This window comes from Neofelis nebulosa, chromosome 4 (assembly GCF_028018385.1).
Source record: "Neofelis nebulosa isolate mNeoNeb1 chromosome 4, mNeoNeb1.pri, whole genome shotgun sequence".
NCBI classification, from domain to species: domain Eukaryota; kingdom Metazoa; phylum Chordata; class Mammalia; order Carnivora; family Felidae; genus Neofelis; species Neofelis nebulosa.
In genome coordinates, this window is record NC_080785.1 from 13534525 (window position 1) to 13552135 (window position 17611).

The following is a 17611-nucleotide window of genomic DNA, read 5'->3' on the forward strand; positions in this document are numbered from 1 at the left end:
TCTGGTCCACAAAGAGAAACTTTCCCTCATCCAAAATTTGGTACCATAAAATTGAGGTCATATGAGAAAAATCGATAAACGCTTTTTTTTTTGTTAACTTCACCAATTTTCAAAATAAGTTGATATCCTTAGTATCCTCTAAAAAGGACCAGTAACTTTTTCATTTTTATTTCCTAGTATCATTATGAATGCATAGCTTTAAATATATTTGATATGTTTCAATACATTACAGGTATTAGCCTGATACTCAAATTGTCCCAAATGAATGAACTGCAAGGGTGGGGTACAAGGGTCAATAGATAATCACAAAGAACAATGAGAAAGAGGAGCCAAGGAAGGTCCAGGTCAATGTCAACCAAACTGAGAAGCGACTAACACTTCCACCCAAGCACTTATTCACACAAGTAGAATTATCTAAGCTTAAAAGAATTAGTTTAATATTTTAACTTCTTCTTTGAAGTTAGATTTATTGAGATATAATTTATACACAGCAAATTTCATGCTTTTAGTTATACTGTTCTACAAATTTTGACAAATGCCTTCAGTCATGTAATCATCACCATGACCAAGATACAGAACATTTACAGCATCTCAGAAAGTTCCTTCATGGCCCTTTGTGGCCAACCCACTCACCCCACCATCTGCTTCTGGCAACTACTGGCTGCTTTCTGTTTTCCAGAATGTCCTACAAATTGAAATAAGAAGTGTGAAGCCTTTTCACTAGCTTTTTTAAAACTCCTAGCACGAGTATGAGGCTCACGCTGTTGGATGAATTTAAAGACTATTTCCTTTTATTGCAGAGTTGCATTCCGTTGTATGGAAGTACACAGTTTATCCATTCACCAATTGATGGACGCTGGCACCGTTCCCAGTTTTTGGCAGTTACCAATGAAGCTACCATAAACATTCCTCTACAGGTTTTCGTATTGACAGATGTCTTCATTTCTTTTGGGTAAGCACCTATAATTATGGCTCACAGGTTTAATTTTATAAGCAACTGCCAGACTGTTTTCCATAGTAGCTATACCACTTGGCATTTCCATCAGAAATATGAGAGTTTCAGTTGCCTCATGTATATGTCAGCACTTGATGATGTCAGGTTTCTGTTTGGCTTGTTTAAGCCATTCTAATAAATGCGTCTCAAAGTGGATTTAACTTGCACTTCTCTAATGACAAATGCCATCTATGTCTTTGGTGAAGTGTCTGTTCAAATGGTTTGCCCTTCTTTCTACAAGGGAGTTTGTTTTCTTATTAGTGAATTGTGAGAGTTATTTGTATACTCTGGATACTGGTCCTTTACCAGATATGTATCTTGCAAAATTTTTTTCCCAATCTGTGGCTTGATTTTTCATTTTCTTAACAATTATTTTCAAGGGACAGATGTTTTAAATTTCACTGAAGCCCATTTTATCTTTTTTTAAAGGTTTCTGCTTTTTGCGTCCTAAGAAATCATTGCCTAACCAAGATCACAAAGATTTTCCTCTAGAAATGTTACAGTTTTAGGCTTTATATATAAGACTGTGATCGATTTCATGTTAATTTTTATAAGTACTATTAAGTATGTGTTATGGTTCATTTTCTTGCATGTGGTTAGCTCACTGTTTCAGCACTAACTATTGAAAGAGTTGGTCTTGGACTGTCTGTTACAGAGTTAGTCTTAGAATCAGATAGGGTAAGTCCTCAAACTTAGTTATTCTTTTTCAAAGTTATTCTGGGTATTCTAGTTCCTTTATTTTTCCATGTAAATTTTAGAATCTACAAGTCCATTTCTATAAAAAAATCTTGAAAAAGAGATCAATTTGGAAAACAAACATCAAAATATTAGCCTTGAAGTCCATGAACACAGGTCTCTCCATTTATTTATGTTTTCTTGATTTCTCTCTTCAAGGTTTTGTAGTTTTCAGCATATACATCTTACACATATTTTGTTGGATTTATCCCTAAGTGTTTCATGTTTTTTTGTAAAGGCTCAGCAATGTTAGTAGTCATTACTAATAAAGTAAAAGATTTAGTGTGTCTAGCCTTTAAGTGCAACTATAAAAAAGGAGACATTTAGAAATTACTATAATCTCTGTTCAAAAAAGTGTTGTTTCTCTCCTAATTTGGCTCCTCCTAATCCGTTCTGGTAGGAAAAAAAACCTTTCCATAGTAAAATGTTCTTTCCTTTAAAAATAAATGCTTTTCCTGGGGTGCCTGGCTCAGTCAGTTAAGTGGCCTACTTCGGCTCAGGTCATGATTTCGCAGTTTGAGAGTTCAGGCTCCGTGTCGGGCTCTGTGATGACAGCTCGGAGCCTGGAGCCTGCTTCAGATTCTGTGTCTCCCTCTTTCCCTGCCTCTCCCCAGCTTTCACTCTGTTTCTCTCTCTCAAAAATATATAAACATTAAAAATTTTCTTTCTAATAACAATAAATGTTTTTCCTTAGGTGAAACAGCAAGAGAATAGAGGGTTGTCTTTTTTTATTTATGTTGTTTTAATTATAGAATCTAAACTCATTAATTGTACAGTCATCCTATTTCTTATTTACTATTTTCCATCCTAAATCATCAATAAATATGCATAAAGTCTTATCCCATGGTTTACCAAGCATAATTGCTTGTTTACCTAACAAGTCCTTATTTTAACTTGTTAATCTTCTGAGGTACTATTGTTGGGCATCTGATAAATGCAGCTAAAGAAACTGACTCAAGAGGGAGATTTAATCATATTCTCAAGATGACAGAGCAAGCTGGTGGCAAAACAAGGTTCAACTAGGTCTAACTCCAAGGGTGCACTCTCTCACCTTCTGAGATTACTGTGAACGTACCAAAGGAGTACCTATGGTTCCCAAAGGGCAAGCCCATGACTTATAGGCCTCCTCATCAGTGTGATCAGACTTAAAATGTAAACAGCTAAGTCAGGAATCACATCCACCTGAATCGGCGCTTCTAGCAAAGTTACATACAGTTTAAGATACTTTCCCCAAAATATACACATTAACTCACTTAGAGTACATTCTGGGTTCCCCAGTAAACAAAATCAAAGTGAAAAGATGGCCTACTTTACTTTTCCGTATTCCTCTATCGACACGTCTTTACCCCATTTTTCCCCCTCCAGTACAGATGCTATCCAGGACGTAGGCAGCAGTTTAGAAAATGAGGTTCAATTTAGGAGAAAGCAAGCAGCATGATCACAGGTTTAGATCCTATAAATATATTAATTCTGAAGGAAGCTCTTAGAAAGGATCCAAAAGCTCTGGACTTGCTCTGAGTAACACCTAGCACATTGAGGGGTTTAGGAAGAGCTTTTGAGAGACTGACCTTAAAATACAATGTCGTGGCTGAAAAAAATCTTTTTTTTTTTTTTTAAAGTAGGCTCCACACCCAGCAGAGCCCAGTGCAGGGCTTGAACACATGACCATGAGATCAAGACTTGAGCTGAGATCAAAAGTCAGATATTTGGGGCGTCTGGGTGGCTCGGTCGGTTAAGCGTCCGACTTCAGCTCAGGTCATGATCTCACGGTCCGTGAGTTTGAGCCCCGCGTCGGGCTCTGTGCTGACAGCTCAGAGCCTGGAGCCTGTTTCAGATTCTGTGTCTCCCTCTCTCTCTACCCCTCCCCTGTTCATGCTCTGTCTCTGTCTCAAAAATAAATAAATGTTAAAAAAAAAAAAAAATTTTAAAAGTCAGATATTTAACCAACTGACCACCCAGGTGCCCCATGAAAAAGCCTTTTAATATTATTTTTTTCCCCAAAAATTATGTGGCAGAGAACAGCTAAGACACAACTCCAAATTTATCATTCTCTGGCAGTAATGGAAAGTTCTAAATAAAGCAGCACTGTAGCATGGAACAGCTATTTTTTAGGATTATTTACCTGCAACATTCCAGAGGCAAGACTCTTTTTTCTCCTGTAGTAATCGTGGTACAACACATCTTGAGAGCAGTGCAAAAAACAAAGCCTTGTTCTCTTAAATGGCCTTAGGCATCTGCCCTGTTGAGAGGTCTACAAAATTCCAAACCCAGGGCAAATTTACTTAATTACCTAAGAGCCCTTGGGCATGCTTATAAATTAAGTTTTATAAATCTTTAAATTATAAATAGAAGCAGCAACAACATTAGTTTAACCACAGGGAAAATCAGCTCCCAAAAAACTGAAGACCTTCAACAAACTAAGACCTTGAGGGCAGCTACGACGCACATAAGCTGGCTTTTTGGGTAGGCAAGGTGTTCTCCAAGGAACATGGTCTCCCTCTGGATCACTGACATATTTGGGAACATTGGCTAAGCAATTCAAATAATCTGTATTGACACAGAACGAAAGACTAACTCTCTAAAGTAGCCAAGGCCCAAACCACATAGAATTTATCTCAGATAAACAAAAATGTTTGAATAATTCACTTTTTGTTATATCTACTGCTCCTCAGAAATTCTAAATTGGGAATAACAAGTCTGGCAAACTGAAATGCCATGTCAGGCTTTAGGATGACTAATGAAGACCTGGACATCCCACACAGATTAAGGATTGAAGCAAGAGACGTTAGATGAAGGCCTGATATATGTCTATGTTTATGCCTCGTGTTTGACATACGGACCAAGACTTTTATAATATATATGTAGGTGTATACATATGTGTGTGTGTGTGTGTGTGTGTGTGTGTGTAGATATATATACACAGAGAGAGAAGAGAGACAATTGGTAAAAAGATATAAAATAACTCCTAAAATTGTAACAGCAAAAATAAATCCACAGAAACCAATTTAATCAAAATCCCAAAAGCAGAAAGAAAAAAAAAAAAAAAAACCCAAACAGTAAATCACCTGAATACTATTATTGTTATGATTCTAGAACCTTATATAACCAGAAATATCATGAGAAGATTTTAGTTAACACATTCAACAAGTATTTATTTATTGATCTCCCCTAACTGTGTCACAAAGCTGACATTAAAGATCAAGCAACTGACAACGAGAGCCTGCAAAGGATTTTCTCAGTTATACTATTTGTCACTGTTCAAAGCCAGGACTCCTATTCAAGATTTCCATCTTCTCGAAGGACTACAGCTTTGTTTACATAAGGCTTTTGAGAGAAAAGAACAACAACAACAACAATCTGCCCGACTCCTGAAGACAGATTCACAGCAATTTCATTTAGATGTTGCTTCCCCAGCTGCTTTATCCACACTGCCTTCCACTTTAGGCATTTCCCAAAGGATGCCGCTATTACTTAGCTATTCTAGCTACTTATATTATCAGAATAGAGAAGCCACGGCTACCAGTTCAGTTTTCACAAGGGACATGCTGTTTGTGATCATGCATTTTTAAAGCAAACAAATGATCAATGCAAACCTGTCTTCACTAGACAATCTTACAACATAAAGGCATAAAGACAGTTTGGGTCAGGCATGCAATCTTCAAAACTGACAAAAGGACATCAATATTCATCTCTACACCTGACCTGGGCACTTGATATCAGATCACCAGGGTCCCAGAACCCAAAAAAGGAAACTTCCCAGTGAACAGAAAGGTTGAAATTTGATCTAGGTCTTGCGCTTAATGATTTGAGGTTTCAGGCTATCAAAGCTAGAAACAAAACCAAAAAATTCATATCACCCACATGTGAACTGTCCATTCCCAGGCTCAGTCCCCCACAAATGCTACCGCCCCACATTGACAACCTACTGGACTTTGTTTCCACTTTCGGCAAAGAGAGTATGACTCAAACTACTGGTCTGTCCCAGTGGGATAAATCCAATGGGGATTTTACTGAAGGAAGCCTAGGGGAAAAAAAGAAAAGTTTTATGGTTATGGTCAAAAAAAGTCAGGCTGAACAGAGACACAGACGCGTCCACTATGACAAAGTAACTGACCCTAAGTCCACTACCCTGTCTCTCCCTTCCCTAGACCAGCATTCGGGTAACATTAAGTGAGCAGTTTCTAGAATGAGAAAGCCCTTAAAAACAGGACTCTGAATCTGGAAGAAATATTTGGGTACTCATTAACGACAATTGGTTCAAAGAAATTTGGTTACAAAAATGAGGGTCTTAAAGATATTAGATAAATGTGCTATTGTGACAGAAATTGTATTATGTTGTCACAGTATTATTTGAAAAAATTGTGGATAAAATTCAACTAAAAATATCTAACCTTTGTAGAGTAACTAATGACAAGGCTTTATAAACAATCTCCAGTATAAAGAAGGCAAAGAGAGTAAGCACATTCAAGGAGAAGTCCTTCATCCGTTTCCCTCTCTCCCTTCTGAGAGGCAACCATTATCCTGCCGTTGATGGGATTCCTTTCCAGCCACATTGTTATTCTTTTACAACATATTTAGGCATTCATCGATAGTATACAGTATTGTTTTCTGAATTCCAAAACCTAGTAGTAATGCCTAACATACTTTGCCAACCTGCCTTTTTCATTCAATATTTTAAAAATTTTATATGTACACATAAATATATATGTGTATACACACATACATAGAGAGAAAGATCTATAAATACTTATAGATCTAATTCATTCATTTTTACTGCTCCATGGCTTCCAGTATATGGATATACCACCATTCATTCATTTATGAAGGAATTCTGTGAACAAGAGTTTCCATGGGAAAGTTTTATATTCCAAACAATAGCTTTTCCAGTAAAAAGCTGTTCGGTACTCTGGAATACTACAGCAGAGAAGTCTGCCACAGATTAATAATAAAAGTGTTCTAGGACACAGGCAGCAGTATTTACTAAAACCCAAGGAAGCACCTTAACATATAAAATGGTAAAAAAAAAAAAAAAAAAAAAAAAAAAAAAAAAAAAAGGTAAAAGAAGAGAAAAAGAACAGAAATGCAGAAGTTAAAATGCAATTGCTCTTTCTTTAAAGCTCACCTCATCTGCTCTTTGAAGAACTCCAGTAATAACCTACAAATGTTAAAAAAAAAAATTATTATAAACAACGTGTATTCCCCTTATCATACAAGAATTAGACTCAATTTTCATGGATCACAACTTGTTCCTATTTTCTTCCTAGAAACTATGTGAAAAGATGTACTAGCTCTTCAACCACAGTATTCTGCAAAGGGATCAGAGCTAAATTAGATTTTATTCTTGACCTAAAATCAATAGTCCAATAGAAGCTAAGACAAAATAATTACAAAACCTCCACATCATATTAGCAAAATTGTTTTAAGTTCTATAAAATGGATACAAGTGTGAGGCACCCATCAATCATACGGAAGAGCTGAGGTTGTACTATAAGTGCACATACAGGAAAAAACTAACTCTTTGCTACACGCGGGAAAGTCTCTGCTCAATAAATGTTTCTTATTGATGAAAATGAAGACAAGGGGAAGAGTGGCCCCGCTTTTAAAAGGTATTTTTAATTTGAATTTGTACATGTTTTATTTTTAAAATATAATGCACAGGTCTTGTAAAAGTGGTGAAAAATACCCGAAGAAGAAAATTCTTTCTCAAAGTCCCACCATGCAGAACAACCATCATTAATCAGTTTTTTACGTTTTGGCATATTCAGTGCCTATTTTTATATGACTGTGATGATCCCAGATACGCGATTTGGTATATTTCTTAAAAACGTTTTGTGAAGTAAAGGCTGATGCCAATCTTCCCCCTTCACCTCCTGCCTCACTGAATTTCAGGATTAAAGGGGGCTGTCGTGAGGTCTACTTCCTTCTTTGTTGGCATGCTACCAGTATTCTTCACACTTCATTAAAAAGCCATAAAAACAATTACAAGATCATTAGCACAGCCTTTCTAAAAGAAGCTTACTAAGGCTCACATAATTGCTAAGTCAAACATAGGACACTGCTCTGTCTGCTGTTAGCTCCAGATCCCTCAACACTGAGGAAACCACCAAATGGAGGCAAAAGGCAATCAGAAATGAGGCACAAATGTGAATTATGGCCCATAGGATGGAAACACTGAGCCGGAGGAGGGGCACCTGACCTGGCTCTTCAGGGGTTTCCAATATATAATGAAGGTTTCAGTCTGCTGCCCTCCAAAAGAAGAGCACTTCTAGGGCAACATACTTCCTGTCCTCATTGGACCAAAGTAAGCATTAAGGACATGAAGTTTTAAAAGAGAGGCAGATACATACACCTAAATATATAGACGCCGGCCTGTAACTGTACTATTAGGAGATAACATTCCATGTGATGGAAATGATGTGAGGACAGGCAAATGCATTTTGTTCAAAAGGGGATCTTTAAGTTTATTTCAGAAGAATAAAATTCTTCATAATTAAAACTGATTCCCTAACTCCCTAACCAACAGGGCTTCTCCATCAGAGTCTCTAACGTATAAAAATCTTATTGTACTCAACACCATTTTTTCTCTGTATTCATTTTTATCCAACTTCAATTTGATAAAACAAAAATCCTTCTATATGCTGGGTATAAAGTTTATACGAAGCAATGAAATAAAAGCACATGAGGAAAACGTAATGCTATGCCTGTGTCAGAGAGTAACAATCCTAAAAAAATAAACTAAAAATAAATCATTTCCTTAAGTTGTAACCACTTTATGCCATTGCTCAACCATCTAGTTTCCATTTTTCTCACCTTCAAAATGGTTTCAAACAGAACAACAGCCATACCTCCTGCAGTGTCCCATCTCCCCCTGCAACAATGATCACATCTGTGTTTTCCAACAGTTCCAGGAGTTTCTTGGCTTGGCCCTCATAATCAGTCTGAAATACAAAAGAAGACTTTGGTAAATTTATCATCCTAGGGCCATAAGATCAAAGATGTAAACATCTGAGATATTTTCTTTAAAGTTTTACACAAGTCTTTCCTCAAAGTCTGCATAATTGATAGGCATGAAAAACTAAGCAGCTATCAAAGCAATTATATATATACTTTTGTACTGTTTAGAGCTGGAAGGGACCTCAGAAACCATCTTTAAGCTTCTTAACAATATAAAACTCGGGGCGCCTGGGTGGCTCAGTCGGTTCAGCATCAAACTTTGGCTCAGGTCATGATCTCGCGGTTCGTGAGTTCGAGCCCTGCTGTCAGATGTCAGCACAGAGCCTGGAGCCTGTTTCAGATTCTGTGTCTCCCCCTCTCTCTGCCCCTCCCCCAGTTGTACTCTGTCTCTCTCAGAAATAAACACTTAAAAAAAATGTTAAAATATATATTTATATATATATTTATATTATATAAATTTATATATGTTTATATATATATACACACACATATATACATATATATAAAACTCAAACCCAGTGATCTGTCTCCAATTATACAGTTAGCTAGTCAAAGGACTCATTTCCAGTCCAGTGCAGATTCAATTACACTATTTACCGGGTGCCTTTCATCTGAAAGCAGGAAGTCATGTGTATATGCAAATACAGAGTAACAGATGTAATGAAAAGAGCACAGATTTGGGAGCCCAAGAAACCCAGATTAAAGGCCAACCCTGCTTGCTACTTTTTAGCTGAGAGGCCTTAAACTCTCAGGAGGTTAATTTCCTTATCAATGAGATTATGTGTGTTGGGGGATGGGGTAATAATAACTTCCCCTTAGTACTGTTGTAAAGCAGTGTGTAAAACTACTAAACTAGCAAGGTAACTGTTCATAACTTGTACTGTACTTAAATGAAAGGTTAGGTTTTGCTATGACTACACGTTAAAGATGTACAGGTATGATTCAGAGTAGTTACGACACAGTACCTAAACCTCACCATTTTTACTGAAAGTATTTCCTCAGATACATATGCAGACTTCAATAAGCCACTACCTCTAAAACCAAACATTAAATTTTAAAACACATAATGCAACTAATACTAAAATAGGAAACAGCCCTTCCTATTGACACTGTACAAGACACACTAATAGGCAAAGTACCTGAGCACAGTTAACACAGAGGAAAAAAGAAGCCCCTGAACTAACACCATTAATCTTATGATGAATTATCCCACTTTTATTCTAAAAATGAAATGGCTGGCTTTATTGTTAAACACACGTTTGCAAATCGTTAATTTTTTTTAAAAAGAATATAGGTCAATCCTGATTAAGAGGATGGGTTGTGAGTATCCCAAAATAGGCGATCGTCAGGAATCAGTATGGGTTCGCTAAGAATGAGGCATTTTGGACTATCCTCATCTTCCTTGACATTACTAGATCAGTAGATATGGGAAACTAGACAGACATTGTATCTGCTCTTTAGCCAGGCACCTGGCAAGCTATGTGATGAGGTCCTCGGGGACAAAATAGAGAAATGTGGGAACGATACACTAGAATTTAAGCAGGTTAGTTAGCTACCAACTGAAGATCTGTGCTCCAAGGGAGCAGCTCAGTGGAGTGACATCAAATTGTAGGTAGATTCCCAGTGACATTTCTTTAGGACTCTCCCTTGAGCCTTTCTCTAAACAACACTATCAACAATAGAGGCAAAAGGTAATTTACTGAATATGTCAATGACACCCCTATTCCTGCCGGTCCTTACTCTACTTGATATTTCTTCTTGGCACTCATCACCATCCGACAAACCGTATGTTTGTGTGTTTCCTATCTGATCCTCCCCTTTCCCACTTTGAAGCTCTTTGGGGACAGACATGGAAAATTTATTTTGTTCAGCCTGTATCCCCAATACCTAGAACAGGACTTAGCTCACAGTAGACAGTCAATAAATACTTGCAAAAAAATTAATAAATATGAATATGTACATGAATGCACCAAAATTCAAAAATTTTTTGACAGATTTAATAGACAGTTATTTAAAAGATTACATTTATAAGGATAACATACTTGAAGATGAAAATTCCAAATGCACCAACAAAGGAAGGATTAAAAAAAAAAGTGGCCTAATGATATTAAATAAAGAAAAGTGAATCAAGACACTAGCTAGCATGACATGATATTAGAGAACTGTTACTTGTGCTGGGTGTAATAAGGACACCGCAGTTACAAAGAAAGGTAGTCTGATTTTTTTTTTTAAGTGCATACTGAAGAATCTAGGGATTAAAATGACATGATGTCTGTAATTTACTTCAGAGAACCCAGCTGCCAGGTGAAGATGTGTGCTGGGGACCACATGAGCCAGACAGCAGCAGAATTGACCGACAGATACATGAGTCAGGCCATCTTAGGCCATCCCTCCTCAGCCAGGCCATGGGCGAGCCCAGTGAGACCAGCACAAGGGCAGCTCTGAACAGACCACTGACCAACAGAATCAGAAGCAGAGAAGCAGTTGTCAAGGTGTTTCTTATGTAGCAGTAGATATCTAGTGTAGAAAGAAATATGGCAGTAATTATAATAAATGTTAATGGATTCAATGGTCCAGTAAAAAGACCAAAAAAAAAAAAAAAAAGGTGGATCCTTAAAATACCCTGTTTTCAAGCCTTTACCAGCAGTACATCTAAAATATAAAGATACAAAAAGGCTGAAAGTAAAGGGATAAAAAAATATTACACCAAGCAAAAACCAACCAAAGCAAGCTAGAGTCACTAATACTAGAGAAGACAGACTGTGGCAGAGGTAGTACTGGGGCTAAAGAGAATTGCTCTCGACAGGGTCAAAGTGCAAGACAAATGAGGTGACTTGAAACGGGAGAGCAATCTATCAAATCTATCAAATATATAAATATCTCAAAATATAAAAACCAAAAATGAGCAAAACTACATAGAGAAATAGAAAAATCTGCACTAACGGTGGGAGCGTTCTAATACCCCTCTCTCTATAGTTAAAGCAGAAGGAAAAAACTCAGTAAGGACACAGAAGACTAGAACCACACAACGAACAGACTTAACTCATTGGGCACAAGCAGAACATGGTACCCGATGACTGATACTCTTTAATGCATACGGGGAACATTTATGAAAACAAAACACACGCTAGGCCACAAAACAAGACTCGATAAACTTCCAAATGCTGGCATTGTATAGACTACATTCACTGACCCATAACGCAATCAAATAAGAAATCATTAACAAAATGCTAACTAGGAAAAAAGATAACTAGAAAAACTTTATATTTGGAAATTTAAAAAAGGGTCTAAAGAACTCACCGGCCAAACAAAAATCATGATGGAAATTAGAAAATGTTTTTTAGGGGCGCCTGGGTGGCGCAGTCGGTTAAGCGTCCGACTTCAGCCAGGTCACGATCTCGCGGTCCGTGAGTTCGAGCCCCGCGTCAGGCTCTGGGCTGATGGCTCGGAGCCTGGAGCCTGTTTCCGATTCTGTGTGTCTCCCTCTCTCTCTGCCCCTCCCCCGTTCATGCTCTGTCTCTCTCTGTCCCAAAAATAAATTAAAAATGTTGAAAAAAAAAAAAAAATTAAAAAAAATAAATAAAAAAAAAGAAAATGTTTTTTAATGAATGTTAATGAAAATATCATATGCCATAACTTAGAAGATGCAGTTGAAGAAGTAAAGCAAAATTTATAGCTTGAAATAAATACAATGAAAAACGGTAAAACATAAATAAACATCCAAGTTAAAATGTCAGAACAGAACAGCGGGAAAAACCCGAAGTAAGTAGAATAAAGGAAACAATAAAGACAGACTAGAAATTAATGAAACAAACATAAACGAGAGGATCAACATGCCAAAAACTGATTCTTGGCAAGGATTAAATTGACATATCTCTCACAAGACTAATGAGAGAAAAAATGGGGGCACATATCAACAATATTAAGAATTAAAATGAGATACTACAAGTATTACAGAAACTTAAAGTCAAAAGGAGGAAATTATGAACAACTTGGTATCAATTAGTTTGAAAACTTCAACGCAATGAACAAATTGCTTGAAAATCGTGCCTTACCAAAATTAATTCAAGAATAGAACCTGACTACTTCTAGAACCATACAAAACAATCTCCCCTCAGAGAAAGCTCCAGGTCCAGATGGTTTTGAGTTCAATCGAACATTCAAGGAAGAAATGTCAGTCCTACATAACAATTCTAGGATCTCTCATACGTGGAGCCTGAAACGTGCATTACAAGCACTCAGATGAACGTTAGCTCTCTTCCCCCTTCTCCCGTCCCTGGAGGTGGACAACTGAAGACCACATCTCGGACCAGCTGGACACGATAGGTCAACACGTCACGGTAAATTGGATTCAATTACCTTTTAATCTCTGATTTCATAAAAGTGTGTAATATTAAAAATAAACCACAGACTTACAAACATGAGAGGAGTGATTTTCACCAAATGCACACACCTCAGTACACACCATATACATATCGCTTCAAAGTTTTGGGGCTTTGAGTGGAGTCTTGGAGCATCTTCTCTATAGCACAATCCTTCTAACTTACTTTTGTCCCCTTGTCTTAGCCAAATGTCACAAATTCTACAGCTTTACCACTTAAAATTCCTCACCAGAGAGAAAATGTTTACCTGTCTGTGGCACTACCAAGTAATTAATTACTCAAAGTGGAAATTTTTTTATTTTCAGGAAAAGAATTCTTACAGCTATTACTACTTTCATCTTCTAAGAGACAGTAATTCCGCGTCCTATCTTGCAGATGAAAGGAATCAAGTTCATGCTTCCATCTAATCTTACTCTGAAAATGAAAAGCTGGCAATGCTTTGAAAAAAATAAAAATAAAACCACTTTTATTAACGATCAGAACAAAGACACAACATTGATTCCTCTGTTCCCAGCTTCTTGTGTGTTAAGTGATTTCTGCTATGGAGTCAAGAGAAGAAGGTAAGAAGCAGTAGCTCGGATAAAATCAACACTCTGGAGCGTTCTTACCTTAACGACAGTCACATCCATGCCAGATAAGTGTAAAATTGGGGCAGCATTTTTTTCAAATAGAGTCCTGGCTTTGCTGTAGACAAAGGAAAAACACAAAAATTTTAACACAAGTTCTCAAGAGGGAGAATAAAAAGCCCAGCCATCCTCGCTGGAGTAGAACAAGAAGCAGATTTCCTCTATTTGTGCAAGCACAGGAAGTCGAACAATGAGTGATGAGCTTCTATGGATAGAAACGTAGATGCTACCACTCTGGGGCCTCCAGGAGTTTACCTTCTAACGCAATCAGCTCTTACCCACCTGGGATGCTTATAGTTCAGAGTCTAGTTCCTCTAGAGGAAGCATGTTCACTGCGTATGGCTCCCCTCAGGAAACAACATTTGATTCATTCAGCAAGTATTTACTGAGGACCTACTATGCGCTAGACACAGGTATAGGGGCTAGGGACACAGCACAACAAAGCAGACAAAAACAACTAGAACTTAAGTATAATGTAGTAAGTCCTCATGGAACTGATTTATATTCCAGGGGTAGAAGGAGAGTGTATTTAACATTTTTCATATGGCCCGAGGGAATAAACTGAACCCCACAGAATACTGATTAATTCTAACTCAGTGGACACAATTTTTGATGAAGAAATACACCATTTTTAAGTTTCAAATACTAGAGATATCTCCATTTCTTGAGTTTCAAACCTGTAGTGAAATCCCAGGAGAAGGAGCAAAATTCTTTTCGATGAAGGCAGAATTTCTGCTAAGAAAGGGTAAGTTTGAAATTAATGTAACTTTAGGATAACCAACAGCTTGTCTGAAGCTCCCAGGCGTAGTCACATCCTTCTCTTTATTGCCCTATCACTTTGTATACACCTCTCTTAGGAATTTTCCTATTGCGTGACGATCAGTGATCTGGCAAGACAGTCTTTGGGACAAGACTAAAAGCCTTCCAAAAACAGACACCGAATCTTATAATCCTTGCATCCCCCGGCCTCTAGGATTATGTCTGGCACACTCAGAAGATATTTAATAAGTATCTGACGAATGAATGCACTAATGCATGAATGAATAAACCTGCCCCAAATGTAGACATGTAAATTCTGCGGAAAAGGAAACGACACAATTGTGAGGTGATCTAAGAACAGAAACAGAGTCCTTTGAAGAATGTCTGTGTTTTAAAAGCATCAAATACATCATTCTGACAGTGACTCTTGTCCAGTGCAGGTGAGGAGTCAGAAACACAGCCCAGGAATCAAGGGTTGCACAACTTGCAAAGAGTCCTCAAATGGCATAGTCTCAGAGTTGAATAAATGTTAAGCATACCAATCAGTTGACCTGTTTTTCGCCCAAACATTTTCAACTATCACATCGAAGAAGAACAAAAGCTAGAACTTTCAAAATGCCGAGCCTCTAACTTTCGCATCCACATTTACTCAGTCCTCTTTCAAAGACTTTTTTTTGGGGGGGGGGGTGGTGCTTGGGTGGCTCAGTCGGTTAAGCGTCCGACTTCGGCTCAGGTCACGATCTCACGGTTTGTGAGTTCGAGCACCGCATCAGGCTCTGTGCTGACAGCTCGGAGCCTGGAGCCTGCTTCAGGTTCTGTGTCTCCTTCTCTCTCTGCCCCTCCCCCACTCGTGCTGTCTCTGTCTCCCAAAAATAAATAAATGTTAAAAAAAAAAAAAAGTTTTTTTTAAAGCAGTTATGCGTGCTTTGACTTTCTCACAGGCATTTTATACTAGGAAGAGACGCACAGGTAGCTCATGGGCCACATGTGCAGTGAGGCACAAACCAAATTCAACATTCTTTAAAAAGAAATAAGCACCAAAGGGCAGAGAGAAACACAGAACATTTCTGATTCTGAATTAAAATAGAAATGGAGAAGGTTGGACAAATTTTCACAAGAACCACTCAGAAAGTGTGTCTCCAACTCGTGATTTACACGAGCACGTCAGAAGCAAAGGGCACAAATATCCCCTGCCCCGTCTAGTGCCCTGAGTGCTTCTTAGAACAAGCAGGGAAGGCTACATGAAGACCTCCCTTTTCCAGCTCACCATTTCTGGGGCTTCACCCAACAGCAGAGGGCTGAGCTAGTAACACTACAAATGCTTCTCCTTCCAGGGTTGTTTTCATTACTAGATTGATAAGAAAAGATCAGCTAGAAGTGGATCAGCTCTCACTGAGAAGCACAACTATGGACCAGTCTCAATCTGCTATATTAATCATTTACAACAAATCGGTAAACTCCTCCAAGTTGAAGAAACAGGATTTGAACATTTGGGCTTTTATTCACGTCTTTACGCGATACGATGGCTACAGACAATCTCTAAAATGAAAGTGATTTTTTTTCCCTTCTCATGTTCGATATAAAAAATTGAAAGTGTTACCAGGAAGAAATGCATTATTTATTACATAATTAAAGGTGAGATAGCACCAGAGCTAAAGGAAAACTTTATGTACCTACAGCAATTTCCAGGTTCACATACACACCAAAAAAACAATTACTTCTTAATGTATTATTTATTAATGCTAAACACACAGTTACCTTATTTCTTAAAGCGCCCATGTAGTTTTAAACCAGCACTACATAATGAAATAGCTACACGATGAATTATGAATTATGCGTCAGAGCAGAGCCAAGATGACAGAAATAGTGCAATTAAATAGTGAAAGCTTAGGGGAAAAAAAGATGCTGGAGGGCTGCAGAGCGGCGGCTGGCCAGAAGCATACAAGGGTTCACCTTACTAAAAGGGACACTAACTTTAGAAGACTTTCCCTTGCCTCACCTTTAAAGATAAAGATTTTATACTCTTAGACAATAACCCACCTTTAGAAATGCCGATACCTTCACATGTAAAAATGTACACAGAACCTAAACTGCTCTAAAAAAGTTTCCTAATTTTTTAATGTAAATATCTAAGTAGGAACTTAATGTGTCATATTTTTCTTCATCAGAATTAGCAAGTTGCTAACTTACTAGGTCTCTAAAGGAATAGGACCTACAACAGTGACACTACAGTAGGCAGGGGGGAGTTACAAGCACTTTCGAGAGCAAGTAGAGAGCGTTTTGAATCTCGCCAACAAGTCAAAAGTAATCACAGTGGCTTATAGTTCCCTTTTATCCAGTGCTTACAGGAAACAGAAACGCCCAACACATTATAGGCATTATCTCATCTAATCCTAAAGGCGTCTATTCTATATGGCAATTGTATAAGGTAGGAGCTATTACTTTCCCATTTCACAGATGAGTACACTGAGGATTTAAGTTATGTAACTCCCGTAGTACACAGAACCGAAGAGTATACAAGTCTGGTCCTTCCGACTCTGAAGCCCACAGAGTTCTCTGCCAGCTTCTGCCACAGGCCACCACTGTTTAGTTATCTTGGCTATTTTGATTGTGTGGTGTGAGGCCGAATGATCAACAGGCGTTAAGATTGGTATGTTCATGGGGGAGGGAGGTGGCTCTGACCAAGCCAGTCTGATAGGATTCAAGTAGGCAGAGTCAGTTCAGACAATCTGTAGTTAAGCGTCAGAAACTGCAGAACTAAAAATAAGGACTGACTCCTCCTTCTATCTATAAACCCACACTCACTATTCTCAAGAAATTATTTCTTTCTTACTCAAGAAACTTATTTCAGAGACCCTGCGTTTTACACAAGACTACTTAGAAGCTGGTCCCAACTATTCTTTTTGTTGTTGTTGTTCTTAATATCATTTGACTTAGATCTTATACGATCCAACCTAATACATATTTATTAATTTTCTGATCCTCAGAAAAGACAAAAAGAATTGTTCTGGTCATTAGGGAGAATAAAAAATATTATTCCGCCCAACATACACACACACAACCTTTTAATCCTTACTATATTTTAAGAATAATTTTGCATCTTAGGGGCGCCCAGTCGGTTAAGCGCTTGGCTCTTGATTTTGGCTCAGGTCATGAACTCA

General features: G+C 37.8%; 1 protein-coding gene across 3 annotated transcripts in view; it reads right to left on the reverse strand.

The window, feature by feature from the left end:
* AGK (acylglycerol kinase) overlaps positions 1-17611 on the reverse strand; it is an 83468-nt gene that overhangs the window by 33086 nt on the left and 32771 nt on the right. For all 3 annotated transcript variants that reach the window (XM_058724063.1, XM_058724065.1, XM_058724064.1), the window contains exons 5-8: positions 13674-13749; positions 8575-8667; positions 6852-6884; positions 5656-5750 (exon numbers count right to left, since the gene is read on the reverse strand). In XM_058724063.1, the coding sequence (XP_058580046.1) occupies positions 5656-5750; positions 6852-6884; positions 8575-8667; positions 13674-13749 (297 nt within the window). The remainder of the gene's footprint in view (positions 1-5655; positions 5751-6851; positions 6885-8574; positions 8668-13673; positions 13750-17611) is intronic.